A 25671-nucleotide genomic window follows, 5' to 3' on the forward strand; every position below is an offset into this window, starting at 1 on the left:
CATTTTCTGGTGGCACCTTGGGCAGGAAGGGATCCCACTGCCCTCTCTAGGCTGGAAGAGCCTTGCCCAGGATTACCATGATAAACACACATTTTCCCTAAACACTTTGAGTAAGTTAAAGGCAGTACTTCTGTGTTCAATTTCTTCATCCTCTTTCCTTAAGGTAATAATGTATTTATCAGCCCATTCTTTAATTATAGCAGCTGGTGGAAATATCAAAACTAGTCCAACAGTAAGATAAAAAGGTTTTATTGATGTTAGAAAAACTAACAAATTTAAAAATAAGCCAGTTAATACAAAAGCATCATGATGCTACACTAATGATTAGGAGAATAACACAGCAGGTCAAATGCAAGTCTTCTGTCACACAGCCTTACAGAGCCATTATTTCCACCTTTGCTGTGTTTTACATCATAGTTCTTATACAGCATCCAAGAGGCAGGAGTTCCTTACAGAAAAAGCACTGAAGTTGAAGGACTTTGAATTTAACTGATTAAATCAGCATGAGAATTCAAGTTCCTAGGCTGGAGCTTAAAGCCAGGCAGCAGCTGGGTAACCCCTCTGCCCTGATCCCTAACTGTGCCTCAAAGTGTCTTCCAGAGATCCTCCATCCTTTTTACTCTGAGAACAAAGTCAGCAAACTGCCTGGGGCTTCAGGAGCTGAATCCACCATTATCAGGTGGAAGCTGCTGGCTACCAACCAGGTATTGAAAGCTGAACACCCACATGCTGTGCTTAGCAATGCCATTGTTCCAGCGTTCTGCAAAAAGTCAAAATCCCCTTGCTTACACAATTCAAATCACCAGAGGAGTTTAAGCCTCAGGACAATGATGAGATTTTAGTTGTTGTATAGCCAGACCACAGTATGACCAGCAAACTGTGGTTCCCAGGATGTGTCTTTGCTTGTATTGATTTTTTTGATGCAAAAGCAAGAACTGACCTGCAAACAGCAATGCAGTGTTATTTTTTGCGTTTTGCACTGGGCCAGTCCCCCCAGGGAAGTGTTTTCTTGCCCTTGGACGTGCTCCTGAGGGAGTGCAGGGTCTGCACTTGTTTAAGGCGCTTGGAGAGCTCCTGGTCACAGGCCTCCTGCAGAGCTCCAGCTCTCTGCTTGTCCCATCCCAGAGCCAAGGCCAGGGCTGCTGCATCCTCCTTCAGCACCAGCTGCAGCAAGACAGATTGTCAACAGCCTTTTCTACTCACTCCCTGGCCACTCACCCTCTGCTGCCATTAACAACAGCAGGAACCAGGCACCAAGGTTTAGTACTGGCACTTTGGAACTGGAGTGTTCCCAGCTTTCATCACCACTCCCTGGGCTAGTGGATTTCCAGTAATTTGCCAACACTCAGTGCTTGAAGCTCAGTTCAAGCATTCAAAGGAAGAGAAAGCAGTTACTTAGTTTCTACAGCAGGGAAAAACAAGAGTAGCAAGTTCACAGCTTGAAAGAACACCTTCCTAAATGGTTACAGTTTAGCTAGACTTTCCTTTCCAATCTATGTTTACATTTTTTTCCAAAGTAAGGAGGTTTTTATTTTGATTTGGGATGTATAAAAGAAACATAGCTAGATGCATAACCATACAAAAAACAAAACAAAACAAAACAAACAAACAAACAAAAAACAAAAAACAAAAACAAAACAAAACAAACAAACAAACAAACAAAAACACCAAACCAAACCAAACCAAAAAAAACCCAAAGAACCTTGCTAGTAGGACAGCTGATTGATTTGTCAGAGACCAAACCCAAAATTATTTTGTGGCTTTTCGGAGGACAGAGCAGAGTGTGTGGAACAGTGTCAGCTGGCTGTTACAGAGGAGCTCCAAGCCAGGGCAGCATTAGTGAGGAAGAGAAATTAATCAAATTTCAGCGCTTTGAAACAGATCTAGCAACATCAGAGCCTCCAGAAGCAAAGACAGCTTCCTCTAATACAGCCTCTCTTTCAGAGAGAGAGATTTGCCAGAATATGGTCGTGTCATTCTCACCCACCTCTAGGTCCTGACTGTCCAAGCAGAGCTCTGGAGCAGGTTTCTCTTTCAGAGCAGCAAGAACCTGGTTGCTGAGTGTTGTGGCTGAAGTACCTGTGCTGCTGGTACCTGTGTCAACCACATCCATCTCCCTCCTTGGTGCAGCCTCAGGTTCTGCAAAGGAGCAGAATCAGTACAGCCCCTGACAAACACAGGACAGGAAAAGTGGCCTGGACTGCTGTGACAGTTGTGAGATCAATAAAATACACATCTAATCAAGGTGCATCCTGGAACTTAGGAAATCCATAATGTTGAGGAGGATCTAAGCTTTTCTCCCAGTATTCTGCTTTCAGGCTTAGTGAGAAATGTGACACAGCAGTGAGAGGATTCTTACATTATATTCACTACACCTGCTCTTGCATCAACCCCATTTAACAGCAGCTGACCAAATTACTCACTCTATTCAACTCAGCTAGGAGTTGAAAAATTCCTTCTTTAGCATACAAACACTCCCTTACCTGCAACTTTGCTTAAGATACTGTCTTCAGTTTTCAAGGCCTCCAGGTAGAGCTGCAGGAGCTGCCTGGACTGACGCTCCTCCTCTCTCCTGTCCAGCACCTGCTGAAGGGTGTCCTGCAGCACCTGCATTTTGGTCTCACTTTGGGCAAGTTCTTCTGCCAGGTCTGAGCGTGGCACATCAATGAGCACCTTAAAACATTGAGAGGGCTCCTGGGTAACTCATTTCATGGCACTTATTGCAGCACAAACAGAATGTATGAACCCTCCTGAAACCAGCTGTGATCCACAGGTTTCTTGTCACAGCAAGTCCCCTGAGTCCTGAGAGGCTCTGCTGGCACTCCACCAGGCAGCATGTTTTACTAAAAGCCAAAAGGCATCCAAGAAAGTGGGGAATCATGTGCAATTTTAACAGAAATCTTGAAAACTAATGACAAAGCACTAGCTCTTCACAGTGCATGGAAATATTCCCAGGAAAGGCAGTAGCCTGGCACCTGGGGAGCTGCACATGGGGGAGGACAAGAAGGGACAGTTATTGCCCTGCCTCACCACAGACAAGGTGTTAAGCACTCAGAAAATTGAATCAATCAGTTCTGGAATGTGACAGCAGCTCTTCAAACCCCTCTGGAGCAGACAGACCCAGCCTGCTGCTCAGCCTCCCCTCTGGACACGTTACAGGTGTCTGTCTTTAAGGAATGAGCCAACCCCAGCTGCCATTTGGCCAAATCTCAACTTTTTGCCCTCCCACTGCCAGAACTGGAACAACTCACTGTGAGGGATAGTTGGGGACTTAGAGCATCCTTGGATATTTGAATGTTTCCCTTCAAGGAGAAGTTTGACTCTGGCACCAAGAGCCAAAAGCAGCAGCTGAATTAAGCCTGAGCTCTTGTTTACTGAGTCTGTTCTCTACTGGGATCAATGGATGATGGGCAGATGAAAGGACAGGGACTGGCAGATTCCCCACTGTACCTGGAGGTCTTCTTCAGACATCAGGATGATGTTGGACAGGTCATCCTTCAGCTGCCTGGCCAGTTGTTTCCACTTCTCAGCAGCACTGTCCACTTCATCCACAGACTGGGAGAGCCAGGCTGTTCCACTGTCTGACACAAGAGTCACCAGGTTCATGGGTCATTCCTGGTCAACTCACACTGCCTAATGTCACTAGATGTACTCCAAAAACACCTCCCCTTCCTTGCTTCCTCACTCACAGCATACCTAAGCTTTTGCTGGACCACTTCTCATCCTTGGCCAGTGCCACAAACTTGGTGTTAGATGGCAAACACAAGAAGTAATCTTCATCATCCACAATGGTCCCATCCTCTGCCAGCACCAAGGTGATGGGTTCCCGGGCTTTGTCAATAGCCAGGACACCACACGCTGCAGAACAGGGAAAAAAAAAAAAAACCAAAAAAACCCACAAAATGATAAAAGTGACACAGCCCTGCCCTTTTATTTTAACAAAACGATAAAAGTGACATAGCTCTGCCCTTTTATTACACCCAGCACAAAGCACAGTGAGCAACTCGCAGTGAGTGAGGCTGGAGACCAGGAGCTGGCTCCTCACAGTGCTGCACATTGGCCAGGGCTGACAGGGGTCCCAGAGCGGGTCCCCCAGAGGGTCCCAGCGGGTCCTAAAGGGTCTCAGCGGGTCCCCCAGTCGCTCCCAGCGGATCCTAGAAGGTCCCAGAGGGTCCCACAGTGGGTCCCACAACGGGTCTCAGCGGGTCCCCCAGTCGGTCCCAGCGGGTCCTAGAAGGTCCCAGAGGGTCCCCCAGTCGGTCCCAGTGGTCCTAGAAGGTCCCAGAGGGTCCCACAGAGGGTCCCCCAGTCGGTCTCAGAGGGTCCCACAGCAGGTTCCACAGCGAGTCCCCCAGAAAGTCCCAGCGGGTCCCACAGTCGGTCCCAGCGGGTCCTGGAAGGTCCCAGAGGGTCTCCCAGAGGGTCTCCCAGAGGGTCCCCAGTCGCTCCCAGCGGGTCCCGGCGCGGCCGCCCCTCACCTTTGTCGCGCAGCTCCCTCAGGCAGGACGCGGCCACGCCGTGCTGCTCCGGCCCGTCCCGCCGCCTCACCACGCACCGCTTCATCCGCCCCGCCATCCGCTGGCTCTGGGCAGGGCCCCAGGGCGCTTTTCCCGGCGGGAAAACGGGAACGGGCCGGGCCGGGCTGAGGCCGGGCACTCACCGCACCGGTGCCATCGCTGCGCCGGCGCTCGACTGGCCGTGCCTGCGGCGCGGCGCGGCGGCGGGGGCGGTCCATCGGGCGCTCGGGGATGGGCTAGCCGCGCCTGGGAAGATGGCGGCGGCGGAGCGAGCGGAGCAGCCGGGGCAGGTGAGGGGCCGGGCAGGGCCGGGCCGGGCCGGGCACCGCGGGCTCGGGAAACGGCCACGGGCACCGCGGGCTCCGTGCTGCGCCCGGGATCCGCGCCCTGGGCCCGCTGGGGCGGCGCGGGGCTGGCTGGAGGGCGTGCAGGCCGGGCCCAGGGCACAGGCGTGCTGGCATTGAGGGTCTGTGTGTGAAACTCGTCAAGCACTTGAATAGGAGAATAAACGCAAACACGGCCAGAGGGAAAGGAGACGGTTTATCGCCAGTTTGCAGCAGGGTTATAAAACTTGGTAGAGCCCAGTGCAGGGTAAGAGTTGGACTCGATGGTCCTTGTGGGTCCCTTCCAGCTCAGAATATTCTGTGATTCTACGACTGGTTAGACAAAAATATTGTCTCTGACTCACAAATGTGAGGGACGGAAGGAGATCCTTGAGCCAACAGCATGAAAGGGCAAAAGCGAATGGGGACAGCAAGAGAAAAATGTAAGTTCACTGATGTGAGTGCTCAAGAAACACTAAAAGATGAAGATATTTTTTAAACTGGGTCATGAAATGAATGGGGCAGCCAGAGGGAAAAACATGCATGGAAGAAGCATGATGGAATTGTATATAGTGTATGTTCTTATTTCCCTGAAGATCTCTTCCCAGCTGGATTCTGTAGTGCAGGTGTGATGTAGGTGTACAGAGTGTAGGTTTCCTCTCACTCACACTGTCCTGTCCATGCTCCAGAGTCACTTGTATTTCCCTGCAAGCTCAGCCCACCTCAAATCCTGTGATCTCCTGGAGCTTTCTCATCTCACCACCACCCCAGACACATTCCTGAGTGTGTGGTGCTGATGGGATCTCATAAAATCCTTTCAGTGCCCCCAGGGTCCCACTGCAGCAGCAGCAGGAGGGGAAAGGTCTGGCTGTGTGAGCTGTGGGAAGGAGACAGAGCAGCCTGTTGTGTGCACTCACTCACATCTCTCCAGGGTTGGCAAAATCACCATGAACCTCCCTGTTGGTGCCTTTATTTTGGACTGGGGAGGCTGAGTTTGTAGGGAAGGCTGTTGAACTAAACTGAGATAGAAATCAGTTTCATAAAAGCAGTTCTCTTGGCTCTCCAGCACAGATTTGAGTTGTGAAAGGCCAGGTTGCCAAACTCACAGGAGGCAGGACAGCTTTGCATCACCCGGGTGTTTTGTCAGCCCAGTCTGAGGTGTTGGTCCCTCCCTCACACTTCAGGTGAATGTTTCCAGAATGAGTTAACCTGGCACAGTCTGGGGCTGCTCCAAAAGGCAGCTTGGCAGTCTGCTGGGCAGTTTCTGAGACAGAAACCTGGTTGATTGGCAAATGTGGTCCCCTAAAAAACATCCAGGTTCCTTTGAGTTTGGATGTTGTGTTTTCCCACTGCACATTTAAAGCCTCCCCATTCATTTATGTTGCTTTACCTCAAAATAAGGATCAGTGTTTGGAAATGGGAAAGTCTTGCTTTTTAACAGGCCTCATAAATGTAGCCAGAGAACACTCTGGGTTTTAAAGGTAAAGATGAAGATTCTGTCGCATTGCATGTGCTGGATCCTCAGGCCAGGGTGAGTCACTGACACCCCTTTTGGTGTCTGCCCTGTGTCAGGTGTGTGAGGAGCCTCCAGCCTGGCTGCTGGACAGGGCAGTGGGCAGGACCCTCTGGGGCAGGGCAGTGGTCAGGGGGCCCCAGCCCAGCTGCTGGACAGGGCACTGGTCAGAGGCTCCAGGACAGGGCACTGGTCAGGGGACTCCAGGACAGGGCACTGGTCAGAGGCTCCAGGACAGGGCACTGGTCAGGGGGCTCCAGGACAGGGCACTGGTCAGAGGCTCCAGGACAGGGCACTGGTCAGGGGACTCCAGGACAGGGCACTGGTCAGGGGACTCCAGGACAGGGCACTGGTCAGAGGCTCCAGCCCAGCTCCAGAACAGGGCAGTGGTCAAGAGCTTCCAGCCCAACTACTGGGACAGGGCACTGGTGAGGACCCTCCAGCCCAGCTCCAGGGCAGGGCACTGGTCAGGACTCTCTGGGGCAGGGCACTGGTCAGGGGGCCCCAGCCCAGCTCCAGGACAGGGCAGTGGTCAGAGGCTCCAGGACAGGGCAGTGGTCAGGGGGCTCCAGGACAGGGCAGTGGTCAGAGGCTCCAGGACAGGGCAGTGGTCAGAGGCTCCAGCTCCAGGACAGGCACTCCCCTCAGCCCTGACACACCCAGGAGCTGCTCTGTGCCCCAGGACCCTCCTCCTTCCCCTCCTGTGCTGCTCAGGGGGTGCAGAGGCCGCTCCTGCTGCCCCAGCCTGGCTGTGCCTCCTGGGGACAGGTGTCCCCATCTTGTAGAAGGTGTCCCAGCCCACGGCAGGGGGTTGGAATGAGATGATGTTTAACCTTCAGCCCAAACCACTCTGTGGTTCTGTGGCTGTTTACCATCTCCCATGGGTCTCACTCTGATGCACATTCCTCAGCCAGACCCCGGAGAAGTGTTCAGTGCTCTCAGATTCTGGGGGCTTGGATGGAATTCCAGGCTTTGCCTGGAAAAGGGGGATGTGATTAAAGGATATTTAGTACAGCAGGTGACTTTTCAAGGGGATGGTTTTGGAATTAAACAAACCAATAAAAATATCTTAACAAGTCCCACAGAAGGCAAACACTGCTCCTGTTACACAACCATTGCAGTTTTGACAGTGTTATCAATGCTTGTAGAAAGTTGTCCCCATTGCACTCTAAACGTTTAGAGAATTTAATAAAAATATTTGCTTTCTGCCGCTGGTGATGTTTGTTTATTTATTGCCAAGCTTTCAATATGAGGCTGTGAGTAGTGGCACTGCCTCGCTTAACATGTTTATGTTTGGGCCCCATCATGTTTTCTATTACAAATCAAGTTAATTTAGATGCTGAAAAGGGAGTGTCAGATGTCTTATGGCTTATTATCTGTTTTTCTTAGTTTAATTTTCTCATTCTCATGAATTAATATATTGCCTCAAGCAGTGTGGAGAGAGGGGAGTACTGCAGCTCAAATGAAATCATTTACGTAGATAGAATTATGTTCTAAAGGCAATAAATATTTCTACCAGATTTTAAAATACTTTGTTTTGTTTAGAAATCATGTTCCTTGGGCCTTTAGCAATGGCCTGTACTAAAAATAAGCAAAAGAAAAGATCCTGTCTCTCTATTATTCTTTTTTTATATTATATGAAAGAGAAGAGCAAGGCGATGGTGTAGCCTGTGAACAGGATAACCCATTTCAGATTTGTCCTGGCTGTCAGTGTTTCTTTAATTCTAAATACTTTGCTCTGGGAATTTCCTGAGGATACGAATTCAGTGGTGGGTCCTTCCTTCCTTCCTCCCCCCCAGAGGTTCTGGCAAGTGACCCCAGAGAATCCCTGCCCACCTGTGAGGTCTGGCAGGGTCCAGTGATCATCCTTGTCTGGAATCAGAGGAGTTGCAGTATATTTGAGTTTCTGGCACCCTCTTGTGGTAAACACTTATTTTATCTATATTGTTTTTGTGTATTTTTCAAACGGGAAAAATAAATATTGAGATACTTTAGTATATGCATAAAAATGAGGAATAGAGTTGGAGGACAAAAGTTCATCTCTTAATTGTGTGTGGGAAGCAAGGATGGTCCTGGTGCTGCTGACAGTTTGTCAGGTTTAGGTAAATCATTACTGGATCCTGGAAATGGGAGAAGTATTTAAAATTTTATGTTTGGGTGGCCACTACTCTCGTTCCACCTTCAGGACTCTTGCTGGCTCTCACTGCTAACTCCCTACAATCAGTTCTGTGGATTCTGGTAATTCCCTTGTTTTAAATGAGGAAATAACACTTTTTTCCATGGTTCTGACCTTTTTGTCTTCAGTCCTCTACAGAACTGCTGCCGATAGCCCAGACCAATGTTCCTGCCTAAAATGCTGCTGGCGGGAGCCTTGCAGATGGTGTTTCTGTTGGTGTCCATCGGGTGGCAATGTGAGCTCACTCTTTTTCTGCTCCACAGGCTGGTTCCTGCCCTGCGACCGAGAACGCCGCGTCTCGGGAGCCGCTGGTAAGTTCCTCGAGAAGCAGCAGAGGATTTCTTGGTGATAACACGCCGGTTGTTCTCTTTGCCGCATCGTTTTTCAGCCTTTGTTTTGCTTTTCTGGGGATCTGGCGCTTTGTGGAGAAGGTGTGAACTGCCGCAGGTGGCCGTGCTGTTCACAGCTCTGAATTCTGACCTGTGGCCACAACCTCCCTGAGCCTGGGGTGAGCCTGGGGTTAGCCAGGGCTCACCCGGGCACTGTCCTGAGCTGTGCTCTGTTCAGAGCCTCTTCAGGAAAGAGTCTGAGGAAATCCCTGGGTAACAGATTCCCAGTGCTGTGCTCTTACAAACCCCCCTCTGCTGCTCAGAGACCTCATTCAAGCTGTCCTTACATTCAGAGTGAGCTTAGAAATGTTTGTCAGCTGGCAGTGCATGTAATCCTGTGTTTTTACTCTAGAAGCATTTTGGAAAGGGCCCTGGGATTTTTTGTGTATGAGGATAACGAAGAGAACCCTGTTTAGTTTGCTCTTTTATGGTGATGCAGAGTGGGAAGTGAGCCACTACTCCTGGAGCTGCAGTATATGGTTTTTTTACAACCTTGGGGTTTTTTTCCTTCCTTCCTCTTCAGTCATCTGTAAGTCAGCCAAAACCTTGACAAAATTCTTAGCCAGTGCTTTCATCCTAAATATATAAATCTCAGATTTCTTCTGCAGCTTTCATTTGTTGATCATAGCTGTTTGCAGGGAGAAGACTCAAGTACTTGTGGCACTGGCCACATCACAGTATTTTTACCTAGTGACTCTGACCTAGAGAACCCAGGAGATGATTTCTAAAAAAGAGAGATGTGAGTACAGGCTGTGACTGGAGGAAAGTCAGTATAATGCATCTCATGAAAAGGCTGTTTGTGAATTCTGTTGCAGTGGCAGTGTCTCTTTCTAGTGACATTGTGCCCTCCCTTAATTGCATGGCCATCTGTACATGAGATTACCTGAAGTTGTTATTGACACCAAGGGCTCCGTGGTGGATTTGGTGGTTTGTTTTTGGAGGAGTTGGTTGTCCCTTCTTTGGAATGATCAGGGCAGCAGATCATCACAGCTTGTTCCTTCTCAAGGCAGATTCTAACATTACCTTGGATATAATTAATTAATTACTGTATATGTGACTGCAGAATTGCTCAGAGTTTGTATAGCAGTTGTATATCTTTCTGTTGGGGTGGATATTCTTACTACATAAAATAAAATTATTTATACACTTAAAGAACTCCAACATAAACTTCTCTCACGATGGTGAGTCTAGCATGTGAGCTAATTAGAGTCCTCTGAAAAGTGGAGGTTTCCTTCTTGTTTTTTTCATTAACTTTTTAAAAATAATAAACTCTTATGGTCTTTGTCACATTTGTTTAGGAGTTCACGTTTGTTTAGGAGCCATTATTGCTTCCATCTGCTCCTCTGTAGATGCCTTATTAAAAGAGCAGTTCAGGTCTGTGAGCCAGATGACCCGACTTCCACCATCCTGCTGTGGCTTCCCTGTGGCCAGGATCGTGCAGGCTGCCTTGCACACAGGCAGGAGATCCTGGCCCATAAAGCAGACTCCAGGCACATGGGGCCGTGTCATAAAAGTGTTTACGGAAACCCCGGCGAGCCCTGGCACGGATCCAGCAGGCAGCTCTGCGGGGGGCTGTGTGTGTGTGTGTGTGTGCTCGGGGGAATTGTCCTGCTCTGCACCCCCTCGCCCTTCTGACTTTACTGGTGAGGGGAAGGATTCGGTGCTTCACAGGACAGGCCTGTTTGCATCACACCAGCACACAAGAATGAGAAGGCAATAGCATTAAAACACCTTGCATTGTATCAGCAGAAGTCATTATGGTCTCAAGCTGTTTTTGTGTTGGATTTAATGGACACTATCCTGGAAGGTGCTAAATGCAGCACCTTGCCCTGTGCGTGGGGACACTGTCTGCTGCCTGCCCTGCACCCTGCCACAGCCTGCTGCTTTCATCAGGAACCCAGGAGGAGCCAGGATTCCTTGCTGTCTGCACAAAGACTTCAGTGTTCTACAAGATCCTCTAGCAGACACAGTCTGACACATCATATTGTATCCTGCATTTGGGTCTTCCAGGGCATCTTGCAATGGTTTATGGCCTTACTGAGGCTTTCAGAATGCAGCCCCACAAACTCAAAGTGCTCTTTCCCCACCCACCTTTGACATTTCGAGCCACCAAACTGGAGCTAACAGACTCCACATCCACACCATTAATCCCTTGAGTTACCCAGTGTCCTTACAAGACCCTGTCCCAGTGAGGAGCCCTCCCCAGCAGGAGGTCAGTGTGTTAGAGCAGTGGCAGTGCTGTGTGTGTGTGGGAGGGCTGGGGACAGCCATAATTCTGCAGCAGAGGGGACACTCATTTCCCTGGCTGTCGGTCGTGGCCCATTAAAATCCGCCGTGTAGCTCCAGAGTGGGAAGTGTAACCTTGTGTTCACAGAGTGTCAGCATCTCGCTCTGCTGCTGTTTACAGCCACGTTTGTCATCGTCAGCGCCGGGATCAGCTTCTCCTTGAGTCCAGCTTATCAGTGAGCACTGCTGCATCCCCTGCTGCTTGGAGCAGCCACCTCTGATAAGCCTCTGAACACTTGTGGAATTGGAATAGGTTTGTCTTTTTACAGCCGCTCAAAGCAAAGTCCTGGGATGTGCAAAGGATGTAACTGCAGAGGACAAACTCTCTTTCAGTGAGGTTAAACCAGTGGAAAAATCCCCTTTATGCCAGGAATCTGTTTCCTTGGTCTAATATCTCTCCAGAATGTATTTAAATCATCTGTTTAGCTTGTTCTGTTTCTCCCTAGCAGAGTCTTGTAGCTTTTTAACCATCCTGTGATGCTTTTGAGGTGTTTTCCAGAGCTTGAATGTTTTTGCTGTTGGCCTTTGCTTCATGCCCCATCTGCTGCAGCCTAAATTAGAGCTCTGAAGGTTGTGCCTGAAGAGCCTCCAACAGGAACCTGGGCTGTAGGGAGAACCTAAGGAAGGAGAGTTGTCAGTGAGGCCTTTCCAAGTGCTGCTGGTTTGTTTGGGGTTTTTTTCTGTCATGAAACAGAAAACTCATTCCCTACCTGCTGCTTGGTATCTGGAAGAAGTACTAGTTGTAAATATGAAAGTGTTGGTTGTAAATGTAAAACACTCTCACTAAGTTACAAAATTCCTGGATCAGGATTCTTTTGCAGATTATTTAATTTTTCTTCTTTTTTTTTTTTTTTTTTTTTTTTTTAGCATGTTCTGTTTCTTTCTGTTTCTTGCTGCAGATGAGAGCTGTTAACACTGAAATGTGGACATTTTATTCCATTTTTTACAGGCTGTCGAAAGGTACAAGTTAACAAGAATTACTGCTGCCTCTATAGCAATTAGTGTAGAGTTTGTTGGAATGTGCTGGAGCCCTCGTGGCTTTTCCCCACCCTTTGTTAAATTGATTTTCAAATATTTAAGGGTCAGGGTAATGGCCAGAACACTTTTAACTCCCCTTTTTGTGCAAACATCACAGGGTACACTGCAGTGAGTGACAGACAGTAGAATTATTAAATCCTTTCTGGTTTGTTGTCTCATTTTACACCTTATCTGTTCTGTTAAGCTTCCTCTCAAGTAGAGTGTGACTACAGAAAAATTCATTTAGGTTTCTGAGAAAGGAGCTTTGCAATTGAGATTTTACTTTGAGCTCGAACTGGTGTAATTAGAAGTTGGTGGAGACTGATTCTAACAAATACTGTTATCTTTACCATTTGAACAAAACCATGAGTGGGAATGAGGAGAGGCTACAGATCTGTGTCACAGGATTTGAGAGAGCTTGTCGGGGTTCATGTCAGTTATGAGTACTCAGAGTCTGCTTTTTAATAAACAAATCATTGGGCAAATTGAGAATCCAAGTCCCTCTTCTTATGAAGGGGTAGATGCTCTTTCTGCCCTGTCAAACCCTACAGAAAATGAGATACATGAGAATATTTTTAAGTTTTTCTTAAAAGGAAGTGAAATCCCTGTTTGAAATGAAATTAACAATTTTTATTGAAAATAAAATCACATTGTTTTCTGGAACACAAAGGATACCTTGTAATATCCTTATCCTTTCTTTTACATTTCAAAGGTCTGAGTCTAGAGTTGTAGAAGATTATGATGTTTTTTGTCTGGGTTTGTTTTTTTTTTAAGAAGAACTTTTTTTTCCCAGAAATGATGTGAGGGACTGGGGTGTGCTGGAGGGACACTCCCCATCACACTTCTCTTTTCCATTTTCCCACCCTTTATTGTTCAAGACAAGATTTATACCTGTTTGCTGTACAAATTTTCCATCTGCCACCATGGGTTTGTTCCTAGTGGTGGCGTACACTGACTGAATTCTCTAAAAGTAAATCTATCCAGAGGGGATTTCCAGACAGTTCCTACTGACAGAGTCAGGAGGCAACTAACTCACAGCCCCCAGGGAAACATTAGTCAGGGTAATTTACAACTGGCAGCAGGAGAGGGAGAGACCTGAGCTCCACCTGTGATGGTTTGGGGAGGTCCTGCAGGTGCTGCTGTGGCCTCCCAGTGCTGGCCAATAATTCCAGCAGGCTCTGAAGGGCAGTTCCTGTGCTGATTTTGGGTGGATTGGGCCACGAGCAGGGAGCCAGAGGTGTGTGACTGCCACGCACAATAACCTTTGGTTTGCTGCAGAGAGAGCTCTGTGATTGACTGAGCTGAGCTCTCTTGTGTTTGACCTTCTGATAAGTTCAAGATTATTGGGTTTTGCCTGTTTTTCTCTCTTTCTTCTGGGTGTTCATCGACTTCTTTCGTTGTTCATGCAAAGTGCACTCGCTTAATCTGTCGATTCCTTTTACTCTGTTGGTTTAGACAAATATATTAACGTGTGCCAAGCACACAGATGCAAATTGACTCACTGAGCATAGTTAAGGAAACACTGTCATACCAGGTTAAACTGCTCATTTGAGGTCAGTGGAAAAGTTTGGAATTCCTTTAAATCTCAAATTTAAAAGAGGGTAGACTGTAATAGCTTGGGATATAACTTGTATTACAGCATTATAGATTAATATTATATATTAATTATTATAATTAATATATTCATTTATAAGAGCTAGAAACTTGGAGTAGTCACAGGCCAAAGCAGGTTTAAGACCAAATCAGCATGTACAAGATTTACTGGTGGCTCTGGCTGTCCCCAAGAGCTGACAGGTTAAATGACATTTCAGAGTGGTGGTTGAGGCAGCACAACCAGGACAGGGACAGTCTTTGTCACTGACGGGGCATGAGTTAGTAGTTTAAAATCTTTTTTGTGCCCTTGTGCAGAGGAGAGCTCTGAAAGCAATTCTTACTTGCTTTTCAGACAAACGAATGTCACTGGTCAGAAGACTTTTAAAATGGTTTTAAAGTAGTTGTAATACTCCAAGTTGATCTTTACAAACACGCAAGGTAGTTAAAGTACAGGGAGTTAGGTCAGAGTCTTCTATAATGTTAGGAATGATTTGACTTCCAGAGATCCCAAGTCTTCTCTCACTGAAGGTAAAATGGAAGTTCACAGTGCTTTGAGACGCCGGAAAAACACACTGGTACACAGTTAGGAAATACTTAATACTTGATCTTTTCCCCTTGAAAAAACCAATTTTTTTGTGTTCATGTGTTGATTTCAGGGTCTGCACATGCTACACCTACAAACATATTTTACAGGTCATGTCCAGCTTTGCTCAGGAGGATTGGGAGCACTTTGCTGTGTGCTGTTGGCATGGGGGCACAGCAGAGAGAACCTGCTCTGACACTGGTTATGGGATCCGGGGGGATAGAGGCATCATCCCTGCTCCAGATGTGGAGCTTTGCTATGTGCAGAGCAGCTTGTAGAGGGCAGCAACTGCCCACAGTTCTCTGTGCTCGAGGAGAGGAGGGACCAGCTGAAGAACTTCACCAGAGTGACTGACTGCCTTTTTAGCTTCTTGAAATAACTTTGTGCAGGAACTTGCTCTTTGGAGTGCCTCTTGACTCCACAGTATTAAATTCCTACTCTGAAAAATGTTGCTAGAGATTTTTAATTCCTCTCCTGCCTCTAACACCACTGGAGAGTTGGGCTCCTTTTGCCCAGGCACTGCCTGGCATTGTTACTGCCTGGATCCACATAAGATTATAGCTGCCTACGTGGGTTAACTTCCCTCGTTTCTTGCCTTTCTCCTTCTTTCTTGGCCTTCATCTCCTACTTTTACCTGGGAGATCAAGCCATTCAAAAACATCTGTGGCATCTTTGTTGTGCCTCAGATATGTTCATCACATTAAAAGTCAGGTAGCAGGGGCACAAAAGGCAGAATATTCAAGAACCTGAAAGAACTTTCTCTACAGCACACAGGAATACATTCTTCAGATTCTTCTGATGCCAGCACATTCAGAACCAAGATTTGCCAAACTAGGAAGTTGAGAGTTGGTATAAATCTTGGATTTGGAGTCCCTGACCATCCTACTTAAGAAGGAATTTTCACTGCTTTTCATATTTCCTGTATTTCTCCATATGTCACTTACATTGTAAATCCTTCCAAACAGCCTAACAATCTTGGAGATCTTTTATTTGTTTTGTGTTCATGTTTACACAGCACCTCTCTCTGTTACATTGTACAAACTGTGCTCTCTTCCCAGCTGTGAGCCTGTAACACACTATGACAAGTGTCAGTGTGGAAAAATAGCAAAGAAAAGACGCATTGCTTTTTAGAAAAATGATTTTACAGCTGGAGAGAAGCAAGAGGGGGCACTGCAATATGCACCACTTCTTTACATTACTTGTTTTATCTTCTGGTTAGAGCAGAATTCTCCTCTGCTGTCAGTGTTCTGGTGTTTTGTCAAGCATCTGAATGGCCCAAATGATGGATACAGTTCAACAGTAGAGGACATCTTGCTGGAATGGAGATTCCCAGCTCTACAGTGAGAATTTCCTGTGTCTTCCAGCTTGCTTCTGTTTGTTTTGTGTGCGATCCTAAGTGTTTCCTTTCCTCCTTAAGCATCTGCACCCTTCAGATGTTTGCAGACAGTTATCACATCATTTCTCCTTCCCCCCACCCCCATCCTGGTCTCTTAGCCAAGCTCTACATATTTAGCTCATTTAATCTTTCCTCATAAGTCAAGCCCATAATTGACAGCTCTGACACAGGGAGTCGCATTGGTTGCACATGCTGCCAACAGGATATAAATACTTTCTGTGCAGTGATTGAGAATTACAGACATGGCTGAGATGAGCCTGCCCCTGACCCCCCAACTCTGGATTTTTGAAAACCCTTTTCTCAACTCAGGTTGCCACAATTCCGTGAAGATGGGCTCAGTTTCCAGTCTAACAATCAGCTGCCAAACACCCAGTAGCAGTGTCAGGTCCCTTGGGAAATTCAGTCCTGGTGCCCCATGGGCTTCCAGACTAAATTCTCATGGAGATGATGCTGTGTCCAGGCTTCCCCTGCCAGGCCTGCAGGTGCCTGGGGCTACTGAAGGCCATTCCTTCTGGAGGGCAGAGCTGAGCTCCCTGAGGGCAATGGGTCCTTCCCTCTGAGTGCCAAGAGGAAGCTCAGGTGGGACTGACCCCCTTGGCACGGCTGTGGGTGGGTTTGGGGGTGGCCCTGACCCCCTTGGCATGGCTGTGGGTGGGTTTGGGGGTGGCACCGACCCCCTTGGCACGGCTGTGGGTGGGTTTGGGGGTGGCACTGACCCCTTGGCACGGCTGTGGGTGGGTTTGGGGGTGGCACCGACCCCCTTGGCACAGCTGTGGGTGGGTTTGGGGGTGGCACTGACCCCTTGGCACGGCTGTGGGTGGGTTTGGGGGTGGCACCGACCCCCTTGGCACGGCTGTGGGTGGGTTTGGGGGTGGCACTGACCCCTTGGCACGGCTGTGGGTGGGTTTGGGGGTGGCCCTGACCCCCTTGGCACGGCTGTGGGTGGGTTTGGGGGTGGCACTGACCCCTTGGCACGGCTGTGGGTGGGTTTGGGGGTGGCACCGACCCCCTTGGCACGGCTGTGGGTGGGTTTGGGGGTCCTGCTCTTGCTTGCAGGAGCTGGGAATGCAGAAAGGTGTTGTACTGGAGGAGGAGGGAGCTGCATGTCCATGCATTGGCACAGACAGATCTGTTTCCAGCTAAACATATCTGGAGGTTGACTTGTCTCCTCAGGTTTGTTGCATTCTCCCGAAGATGATGGGTGAGCTAAGGAAAGTTGGGGGACTGGTAAATGAACTGCCTGGATTCTAATGTGTGTTGTGTGAGGCTTCATCTGCTGCAGCCTCCCCAGCGGGGCTGGCTCACAAACGTTACATGTATTATTGCCAAGCATGCAGCATAAAGAGAACATTTATGAAAGGGAATATCAGAGGAAACATTATAGCAGGGACCTTATAGCCTTTCCATTATTATGGTTTAAATCTTGACGTGGTCTTTATTTGCAGTGACACTGGGACCAGTAAAAAGTGTTTTTTCTCTTCCCCTCCCCTCCCCTTTCTCCCTCCTTTTCATTCTTTTCTTCCACATCCTGTTCTGAAGCTGTGGTGCAGAGATACAAATCGTTAAACATGCGAGTCCTCGGAGAGCCAGGTTTCAGTTTGTGTGGAATCAGCCCCTTTTGACTCACAAGTTGGAAACCAGATGACTCACAGTGATGCATGTTTGTTGTTTTTAATAACTGTCATTTTACAAAATATGGTCAAAGCTTCAAACCATGACTTCTGGAGTAGGGGTGGTATGTATTTATTTTTAATTTGGGAGGCTGTAAGCTGGAATGAGTTTGTTGCTGCAGCCTTCCCTTCAAATCTGAAGTAGAATGACAGCATTGAAAATGTGAAAGTTTTGGACACAATTTTTTCCTGTTACCTGAAAAAAAAAAAACCCTTTCTTAATCAATTACTTGAAAAGGCCCCAGGTGCCAAACATCTGGTGGGATTGTAGGTCCCTGGTTTATGTTTATGTTTTTTAATATATACCCAAAGGGACAGATTTCTTAAAAAGGAAACAGTCAGATGCTTTGAATTTGTGGAGTTCTAAAAAATAAATGCAATTCCTGCTTTATCATTTCTATTTCTAACAAAATTGTCATCTATCTCCTTTCATTTAAAGGAAGGTAGCAAATGTAGTATTTTAGTGCCAGAATTCTCTATTGGTAAAATCTTGTAGCAGTACAGAAAATACAAAAATAGCTACACATTTAATTTTCTAGAGATTTATTACTGCTTGTACAGTAGTTTGTAAACTCCAAGCTCAGTATTAAGTGCTTTATGACCTTTTTTGGTGTTTTACTTCTTAATTTGCCTCAAGAAGTATTGCTGTAATTCGTTGAAGTTCTGCAGGTTTGTTTTGCAGGTCAGTTAATTTGAAGTGCGAATTTCCAGCCACTCCCTCCCAGCAGAGGGGTCCCACGATAAAATTATCCCTGTGAGAACAGGATCTGACCCTAAGTGTAAAATGGCCTTGTGACAGAATTTGTCATGGCCATGGGTTTTCCTCCAGTTCAGTTCTCAGATTTGGGTGCTTTGTAACCATGTCTGTCATGATTTATATTCTGGTCTGTTGCAATTGCTGTTGCACAATGAAGGGCTGTGCTCTAGTCCAAGGGAGGCAGACTCTCAGCCTACCTCAGCCTGTTGCTTCTTGTTAGAGAGTGAAAAAGCAGCTACTGATTTAAAACAGAGAGCCTTGGGTTCTGCTTTTAGGCTGAGATGGGATATCTCTCTAGTGGTAAAAGTGCTAGAAAAAGCACGTTGCCTTTACTCTGAGGAAACACACATCTGTGTGCTGGCTACTGCTGGCCAGCTGTGGTGCGAGTCCTTATTCCTGGCAGGAAAAAAATAGGTTTTGGTCTTTATTGTTTTAAAGTAAATGCACTTGTTTGTGAAAGATAGTGAAGTGAAGCTTTGGAGGCTAAAGTGTCCTCTCACTGCAGGCTGTGGTAGCAGCAGAGGAGGATTCCCCACCAGGACACGGAGGGACACCCCTCATCCCCAGGAGATGAAAGGGGAGTTCAGTCTCTCACCCGTTCGGTGCCTGACTTCCCTCTGAAGCTGCCAAGAGGGATGCCAGTTTTTCCATTTAGCTGACTATTGTATAGACCTTAAAAGGGAAGGTTATAATGCAGTTGGCTGTGATATAGACTGTTAAAGGGAAGTTATTTATTTTAACTGGCTGCTGTATGGATTATTACGAGGGCATTCTTTCAGCTGCAGCTGTATATTGACTGGTGGATGTGCTGGGCTCTATTGGTAGTAGCTGTCATATTGACTGTTACAGAAAAGATCTGTATTTAAGCCATAACACTGCACTGGGATCTCCCAGGCAGGATATTAATGCTAATTCATCTGCTCACCCCCTGCTGTGAGTGTTATTTGTTTAAATCTGTAGAATCCCACAGCGCATTTATATCCTCGCTAGAGTGAGCTCCGCTCCCTGTAATTATTTAACATTATATGCTGATATAAATTGTAACAGTTAAAGAATGGTAATGAGTAGCAAAAAAACACAAACTTAACCTTAGAAATGGCAGAGTCAGCTCTTAAAACAACAGCCAGCAACTTTCACTGTTCCCTGTCTTTTCCCAAGTCCATATGCACAATATTGTGCATACATTATGTGTGTGCGTGTGTGTTCATGCTCGCACTGGCAGCGGTGCCAAGCAGGGCTGTAATTATGCAGAATGTACTGTGAAACTTATGCACACTCTTAATTACATGCAGTGCCTACGTACAGCAAGTTTTATCTCTCTGCAGCTCAGCTCCTTGATGAGTTGCTCTGATAGGTGATTGGAGTTGGGGCCACCACGTCGACAGAGGGAATGGAACCCTTGGATTCTCCTCCCAGGGAATTGTGTCCCAAGGTTAAGCTGGAAGCCATCGGGTGTCACTGTTGCTCTGTGTAGGCTCAGCTGGCAGTGGATTTGTGTGGCAGTAAAAACTGGACTTTGGAAGTAGTGTTTCTGGCCATAAACATCCAAGGCATTTACACATAATTTATATATAAAGTGCATGTCCATACACACCATTTAAGTGTGGATGGAGGGAGCGGAGGTGGCTCTGTTGTTTGTTAGCTGACTTTTTTCTTCACAGTTTCTGTTGCCTCTTATAACACTCGTGTCCCAAAATGCCACACAGGATGGGCAGCTACTGCTGAATAGCTCTGCATTCTGCTCTGGAAGCGACTGTGGTTCAGCAGTGGAGATGACCTGATTTCTGTATGTAATTTGCCTGTGAGCATTAACCTGTGAGCTAATTTTTGGATTTATGATCTGACAACTGTGGTGTAGAAACAGCAAAATTATATTCAGTTTAGATTTCTTAAGAGCTTGGGAACTACAGGGATTAAAAGGTACTGTAGACATTTTTTAACTATAGTATGTGTGACAAAACTCATTGAAAAATCAGGTTTGCATTCAGACGGTTCATCAATAACATAAAAAAAATTCACCAACTTAAAATGGAGATGACAGAGAAAAAGCCATGTAAATAGCAAAGAAAATGTGTTTTAAAAAGACTTTATAGTCTGTGTCCCTTCTGATTTCAGGTAGGGAGTAGAAGCTGGAGTAAGAGGAGCTGAGCTTGTGCTTGATTTGCAGAGTAGCGTGATGGTCGGTTGGCCTGCGTTGGCAGCATGGACCTGTGCCAGACTTCACCACAATTCATACTGTGTCAGTTTAATAAATGCACTACTTAAATTATGAAATTACAAAAGAAAAAAGAGAATGCACTTATTCAGACTCTTAATACATTAAAAATAAGGCATTAAAACACTGCCTTTTTTTTTTTTTTCCTTCCAGAATCAATAATGAACAGGAAGGGTTGTAGACATTAACAGTCATGGACATTCAAGCTCTTATACATAAATTATCTTAGAAAAATGCACATACGACTTGAATAATGTAAATACATTAATGCATTTAATAATTTAAACATTAAAGCGCATTCAGGAATTCGTGGCAGAAGCTGTTCTGAGATAAGGAACGGTCCTGGAAGTTGTGTGTCCTGAGATCGATGGCTGGCTTCTCCTTGAGAGAACTCTCTGGGGAAGTCAGGCTGTGCAGCTGCAGTGACCGCCTGTCCCAAGAAATCCCAGGGCATTTCCAGCTCCTCTGCTTTCCACCTCCCTGTTCTGTCCCTGCCACGTGCAGGAGCACTTCTGTACAGGACATTTGGGGTCCACACAAGGCCAGGGTGCACTTTGACATTTGGGTTTTTTTGTGTGGGCTGCCGTTTGTCTAGAAATTAGGTGGAACAGCTTCAGAGAATGGAGGTTGATAAGACTGTCAGTTGGAGAGAGTGAGGCTTGGGGAAGCAGTGCACTCCAGGAATGCTTGGCTCTTTCTTGAAGCCCTGAAAATCAGAAGGTTGGCTCCAGTGTAATGACAAATAAGGGGATTTATTCTGTTCTTGCTCCTGTGATCTTTGGATTGAACCACCTTCAGTGCTGCAGAAGCACCTAACAGGAACACCAAGGTCCCCTCACACAATGCATTTTCCTGAAGATTTTGAGCTGTGTCGTTTTTGCTGATGTACTTAAATTTGGAAGGTGCTGTATCCACCCCTCTTGCCACTTTTCCCGAGTTCATAGCCTTGCTTTTCTTGCCTCTCCTGCAGGCAAGTGCTTTGGAGGTCATTTGCACCCTACAGCCCCACTCGTGGAGTGGTATAAGGTATCGTGTTTAGGCCTAGATACTGATGGAGCTAATGATGGATCTAATAAAAAAGAGCTTAGTCTGATCCCAAAGGGAGAAGAGTTGGGTTGGTTAATTAAAGGAGCCTGGCACAGAGCACCTAGTAATTATAGGTGCAAGAAGTCTGAATTTGAAGAGGATGGTGCAGCTGGAGAGGGATAGGGAGGCACCCAGAGCTCTTCAGGCTGTGGGCAAGAATGCAGTAAAACCAGATCTGGAAATCAGACCCAGGCAGAATTCCTTAGTGAATTCTTATTTATTCCATTTTTTAATGAGGACCTGAATCTCTCGTTATGCATTTATGTTTTTGCATGCACATGTGTATGTACAATTCTAGTTACACCCTATGGCTGGGAGGGTGATTTTATTAAAGACCAGAAGATTGAGAGACAGATGTTTTAAGAGACACGGGCCTTGCCCTATAGTAGTTTTGGATAATTAATGCTGACTGCTGCATTGGTTGTATTATCGATGCTGCTGGGTTTTATCTCCAGCATCACCCCAGCACCCAGGAGCCTCTATCACTGTGGGGCACAGGGGCTGGTGCCACCAGGACCTGCTGGGAAGCTGTTCCTGAGCTCTTCTGTAGGTGTAGGGTGGGGAGCAGTGCTGTGTCACCACACTGTCATCACCAGAGCTATGTCTCTTTATAGTTAAGTTCCTTAAAGCCGAATTTCTCAGACTTAGGTTAGAACTCCAAAGGGATGCAAAGGCTTCAAAGGAAGTCACAAAGTCACTCACCAGTAAACAGCTTTCTACTGGTAATTGCTGTTTGGGGCTCTGTTCCTCCTAGTTTGAAGAGGTAGCATTTACTTCAGTAACTCTTATTTTCCTGAAGGAACTTGATGCCATCTCAGCTGAGGAATGTGGGATGAGCCACCACAATAAATGAGTGAAAAAGGGCGTCAAGCTTGCATAAATTTTGAGAAGCAGTGCTTTAGCAAATTTATATTTTCTGGAGTTAAGTTCTGGAAATATTGCCCAAAATGGATCTATTAACTTCACCTGATGAAACAGGGACAGTTATTTTGTCCCCAGTGGATTTCTCAATAGACCTGATCTGGGGAAGGTAGGACTGTCTGTGCAAAATGTATCATTAGTTTTAGTGCTCAGGACTAAATGATCAGTCAAGGAAGCTGTAGGTCATCTTTCAGCTGGTGTGCTGTATAGTGATGGGTGGATTGCACCATAAAATGAAATGATAGTTCTAAGGATTTTTGATCAAAAGATGAAAAGCATGAGGTTTTCCAGCTATAGGAGAAGATGGTACACAGAAGAAAACTGTTCTGAGAATTTGGCTTGTGTGCTGACCATATGTAGGTGTTCCCTGGCTGTCCTAAGTGTGAAATATACAAATGTTAATTTAAGACACCTTTTTTTAACTGTTGAAATGTTGAAATGAGGAATGTTCATGGTAATTTCATCCAGTTCTGGTGAGTTTGTAGCTCTTATCACCTGTACAAAGGCAGAAGTGAATGCCCTCTGTTTTCCCACCTGGAGCAGGCAGTGCCCCTGTGTACAGGGAATAAACCTCAAGCCTCCCACACCTGAAAGGGCGCAGCGTCGCTGGTGGTAGGAAGGGGTGTGTCTCTTGGATGTGGGAAGCTCCTGCGGGGGATTTTTCATAATCCTGCTGAGGAAAGGACTCGAGCGATGGGATGCTCTGGACGTGGCCTGCAGGGAAAGCAGAGGAGTGGGTGGGGATCTCCCTGGATCTCTCATGGCTTAACAGCCATGTTTAGCTGGATTTAGGAGGTATAAGCATTTGTGGTAAATTCTGCTGCTGTATCACAACCTGCTTTCTGCTTTTTTAGCTTTGTCTCCATGGGGGTATTCCACGCATTATCCCATTTCACAGCCTGAACTTTTCCCCCTACTTAGAGGATTACGTGGGGCAGAGATGTAAGAAGAAAGGGAATCTTGACACCACTCCACCTTTTTATCTCTGTTACTCCACATATATCAATCTGTCTTCTCTCACAGGGGCCAGGCCTTCTGCCTTCCAAAACCCTGCTTGGAAATTGCTGATTCAAGCAGGTAGCAATTTTAGGGCTCCTTACGAAATAAATGCCTCCCGTGTGCTCCCCTGGCACTGGGATTTCCTCTCTGATTTATCCTGCTCAGGTCTGCTAATGTCCCTTGACTAAATGGGGCATGGTGTGATGGTGTGAAGGTCATTTTCTATATGCAGTATACATTTCTGCAGTCATGGTGGGAGGGTAGGACATCTGAAGCAGCATATCCTGCTGGGAAAAGGAGGAAGAAAAGGATAGTCTGGCTCTTCTTTTCACAGCGTCTTGTGGTGGGATGAAGGTTTTGACAGCCTAATTCAGCATTTAGAGAAAGAACCAAGCAGAAAGATTCCCCCTCACCCACTCCTTGCAGCCCAGCTGTGACAAAGTGACAGATAATTAACAAATCAAGACCTCCTATTAGCCTTGTCCCTGATGCATTAAAGCAGCTCCTATGTTGCATGTGTCCTTTAGCAAATGCCTGTGCTTTCTGGCTGCAGAGTGAGGTAGGTACATCCCTTCAGAAAGGCAAAGGGGCCTCTAAGATGGCAATGCAACAAATATTATCAGGGATAGAAGTTGTCTCTAAAAGGAAGTGGACCATGACTGCATGGAAGCCACTCTAATGGAGCAGTGAGTCTATGGAGTATCTTCTGGGAATGTATGACTGCAAGGGATGTATGGAATTGTTATTGAATCCCTCTTGTTTTTACAGAAAATGACATGAGTTGAAGCAGCAATTGACAGGGCAGGTTTTTTGACTGGGACAAACCAAGCCTGTAAATATGACGTGCCAGGAAATGTGGTTTGTGGTAGAAACAGACCTAATGTTAAGATCTTAATATTACATTGTGAGCAGTGAACTGGTGCCTGTTCCTCTCTGTCCTGAAGTTGCTGGAACTGTAGGTGAGCCCCAAATAAGCTGCTTCTCTTCACTTCAGCTCCTCTCTTTTGGAGAAGAATGACGAGGAGTGTCAATATCCTTCTAGTTCAAGATGTTAAATAGACACAAGCCATTGGTTCAGCTTAACACATGTTAAAGGAGAGAGAGATACCTAATTGCATCAAAGCCACTCTTAAGTTCATGTATGTGGAGCCCATCAAGCTGAAAGCATCCAGACAGCATCTGCTGTTATCAAATCACTCTTGAGTCGAGCTAATTAAAATAGAGCTTCATTTTTCTGAACCATTGTTTGGCAGGAATTTGAAACAGGTCTAACCCAATTTCTGTGTGTTTATGAGCCTTTATTATATCAAAAGTACTTTTCTGTAAATGTACAGGGCAGTGTTAAATGAATTGATCCACGCTGTATCACTGTAGATGCACTATGGGCTTCCTAATGATTTCTCTTTAGGTTTTTCCAGATATACCCCAGAAAGGCTTGCCTTGTCCCTTATCATGTCATCTTCCTTCTCTCTTTTCCTTTCTGTTTCACTCTCAAGAAAGTAAATGTCCTTGTATTTCTTTATTTCATATCCTCCTCCTCCACTCTATTGGGATTTTTGTATTATTAAAACATTTACACATTTGCTGCCACATGCAAATGCAGAATAATAAACCAGGACTCTTTATACTCCAGACAAGAGCAGGAGGTCTCTCACCACTGATTTTCACCTCGTTCTCATCCCTCTTGGTTACAGGGAATGGAGAGGAGGGGAATCTGAATGTTGCTGTGTTGGATCTGTTTGGTACAGAATTTTTTTTCCTTCAATTTTCTACGTTAAACATTTTATATTTCAGCATTCAAATTCTGAGTATCATATTCTTCTTTGTAATTTGCTACATACCAAGCACAAAAGTTAAAGAGATGTAGAAATTTTCCCTAAAGACAAGTTGCACTCTGTGGCCTGTGAAAGCTAATTCATGAATATTCTCTGCAGAAAGGGAATACCACAAATATGGCCAGTCTGTTCAGAACATTTGAGTTGGAGCAGCAGCTCAGGGAAACAGTAAAGTCAGGAAATAACTATTTTTCTGGTACCCAGTACAGCCCAAGTTGTTCATATGATATTCTTAAGTTTTAAATTTATTTCTGAGCAGTGGATTCATTTTACAAAGAAAGAAAGTTAAGGATTAGCATGAAGTAAAAATCATTACAGTGTTCTGTCATGAAATATCCCTGCAAAGGTGATAAAGCCTTCAGACTTTTAAAAATGGAAAAATGCAAAATAAAACC

The 25671-nt window shown here is 46.1% G+C and overlaps 2 protein-coding genes across 2 annotated transcripts in view; one reads left to right on the top strand and one right to left on the bottom strand.

Annotated features, from left to right (window-relative positions):
* Positions 1–233: 233 nt before the first annotated feature.
* Positions 234–4679, bottom strand: DFFA (DNA fragmentation factor subunit alpha). Its single transcript, XM_083876604.1, has 6 exons — positions 4479–4679; positions 3697–3858; positions 3451–3581; positions 2484–2673; positions 1988–2139; positions 234–1164 (listed from the first exon to the last, which is right to left on the bottom strand). The coding sequence occupies exons 1-6, from the start codon at positions 4573–4575 to the stop codon at positions 961–963; spliced, it is 936 nt and encodes a 311-aa protein (XP_083732730.1). The 5' UTR covers positions 4576–4679; the 3' UTR covers positions 234–960.
* A 47-nt stretch (positions 4680–4726) lies between these two features.
* The window catches only part of PEX14 (peroxisomal biogenesis factor 14), a 68801-nt gene continuing 47856 nt past the window's right edge, over positions 4727–25671 (top strand). The window contains exons 1-2 of the mRNA XM_083876603.1: positions 4727–4807; positions 8793–8840. Coding sequence (XP_083732729.1) covers positions 4772–4807; positions 8793–8840 — 84 coding nt within the window. The 5' untranslated portion in view covers positions 4727–4771. The remainder of the gene's footprint in view (positions 4808–8792; positions 8841–25671) is intronic.

Source organism: Zosterops lateralis (assembly GCF_965231275.1).
Source record: "Zosterops lateralis genome assembly, chromosome: 22".
Taxonomy (NCBI): domain Eukaryota; kingdom Metazoa; phylum Chordata; class Aves; order Passeriformes; family Zosteropidae; genus Zosterops; species Zosterops lateralis.

What these genes read in the sequence shown, in the direction of transcription:
- DFFA (XM_083876604.1), bottom strand. Translation starts at nt 4,575, where the DNA reads ATGGCGGGGCGGATGAAGCGGTGCGTGGTGAGGCGGCGGGACGGGCCG. An exon ending in TATCTTAAGCAAAGTTGCAG is followed by an intron (nt 2,140 to 2,483) that starts GTAAGGGAGTGT and finishes GCTCCTTTGCAG; the next exon opens with AACCTGAGGCTGCACCAAGG. An exon ending in TGGACAGTCAGGACCTAGAG is followed by an intron (nt 1,165 to 1,987) that starts GTGGGTGAGAAT and finishes GTCTTGCTGCAG; the next exon opens with CTGGTGCTGAAGGAGGATGC.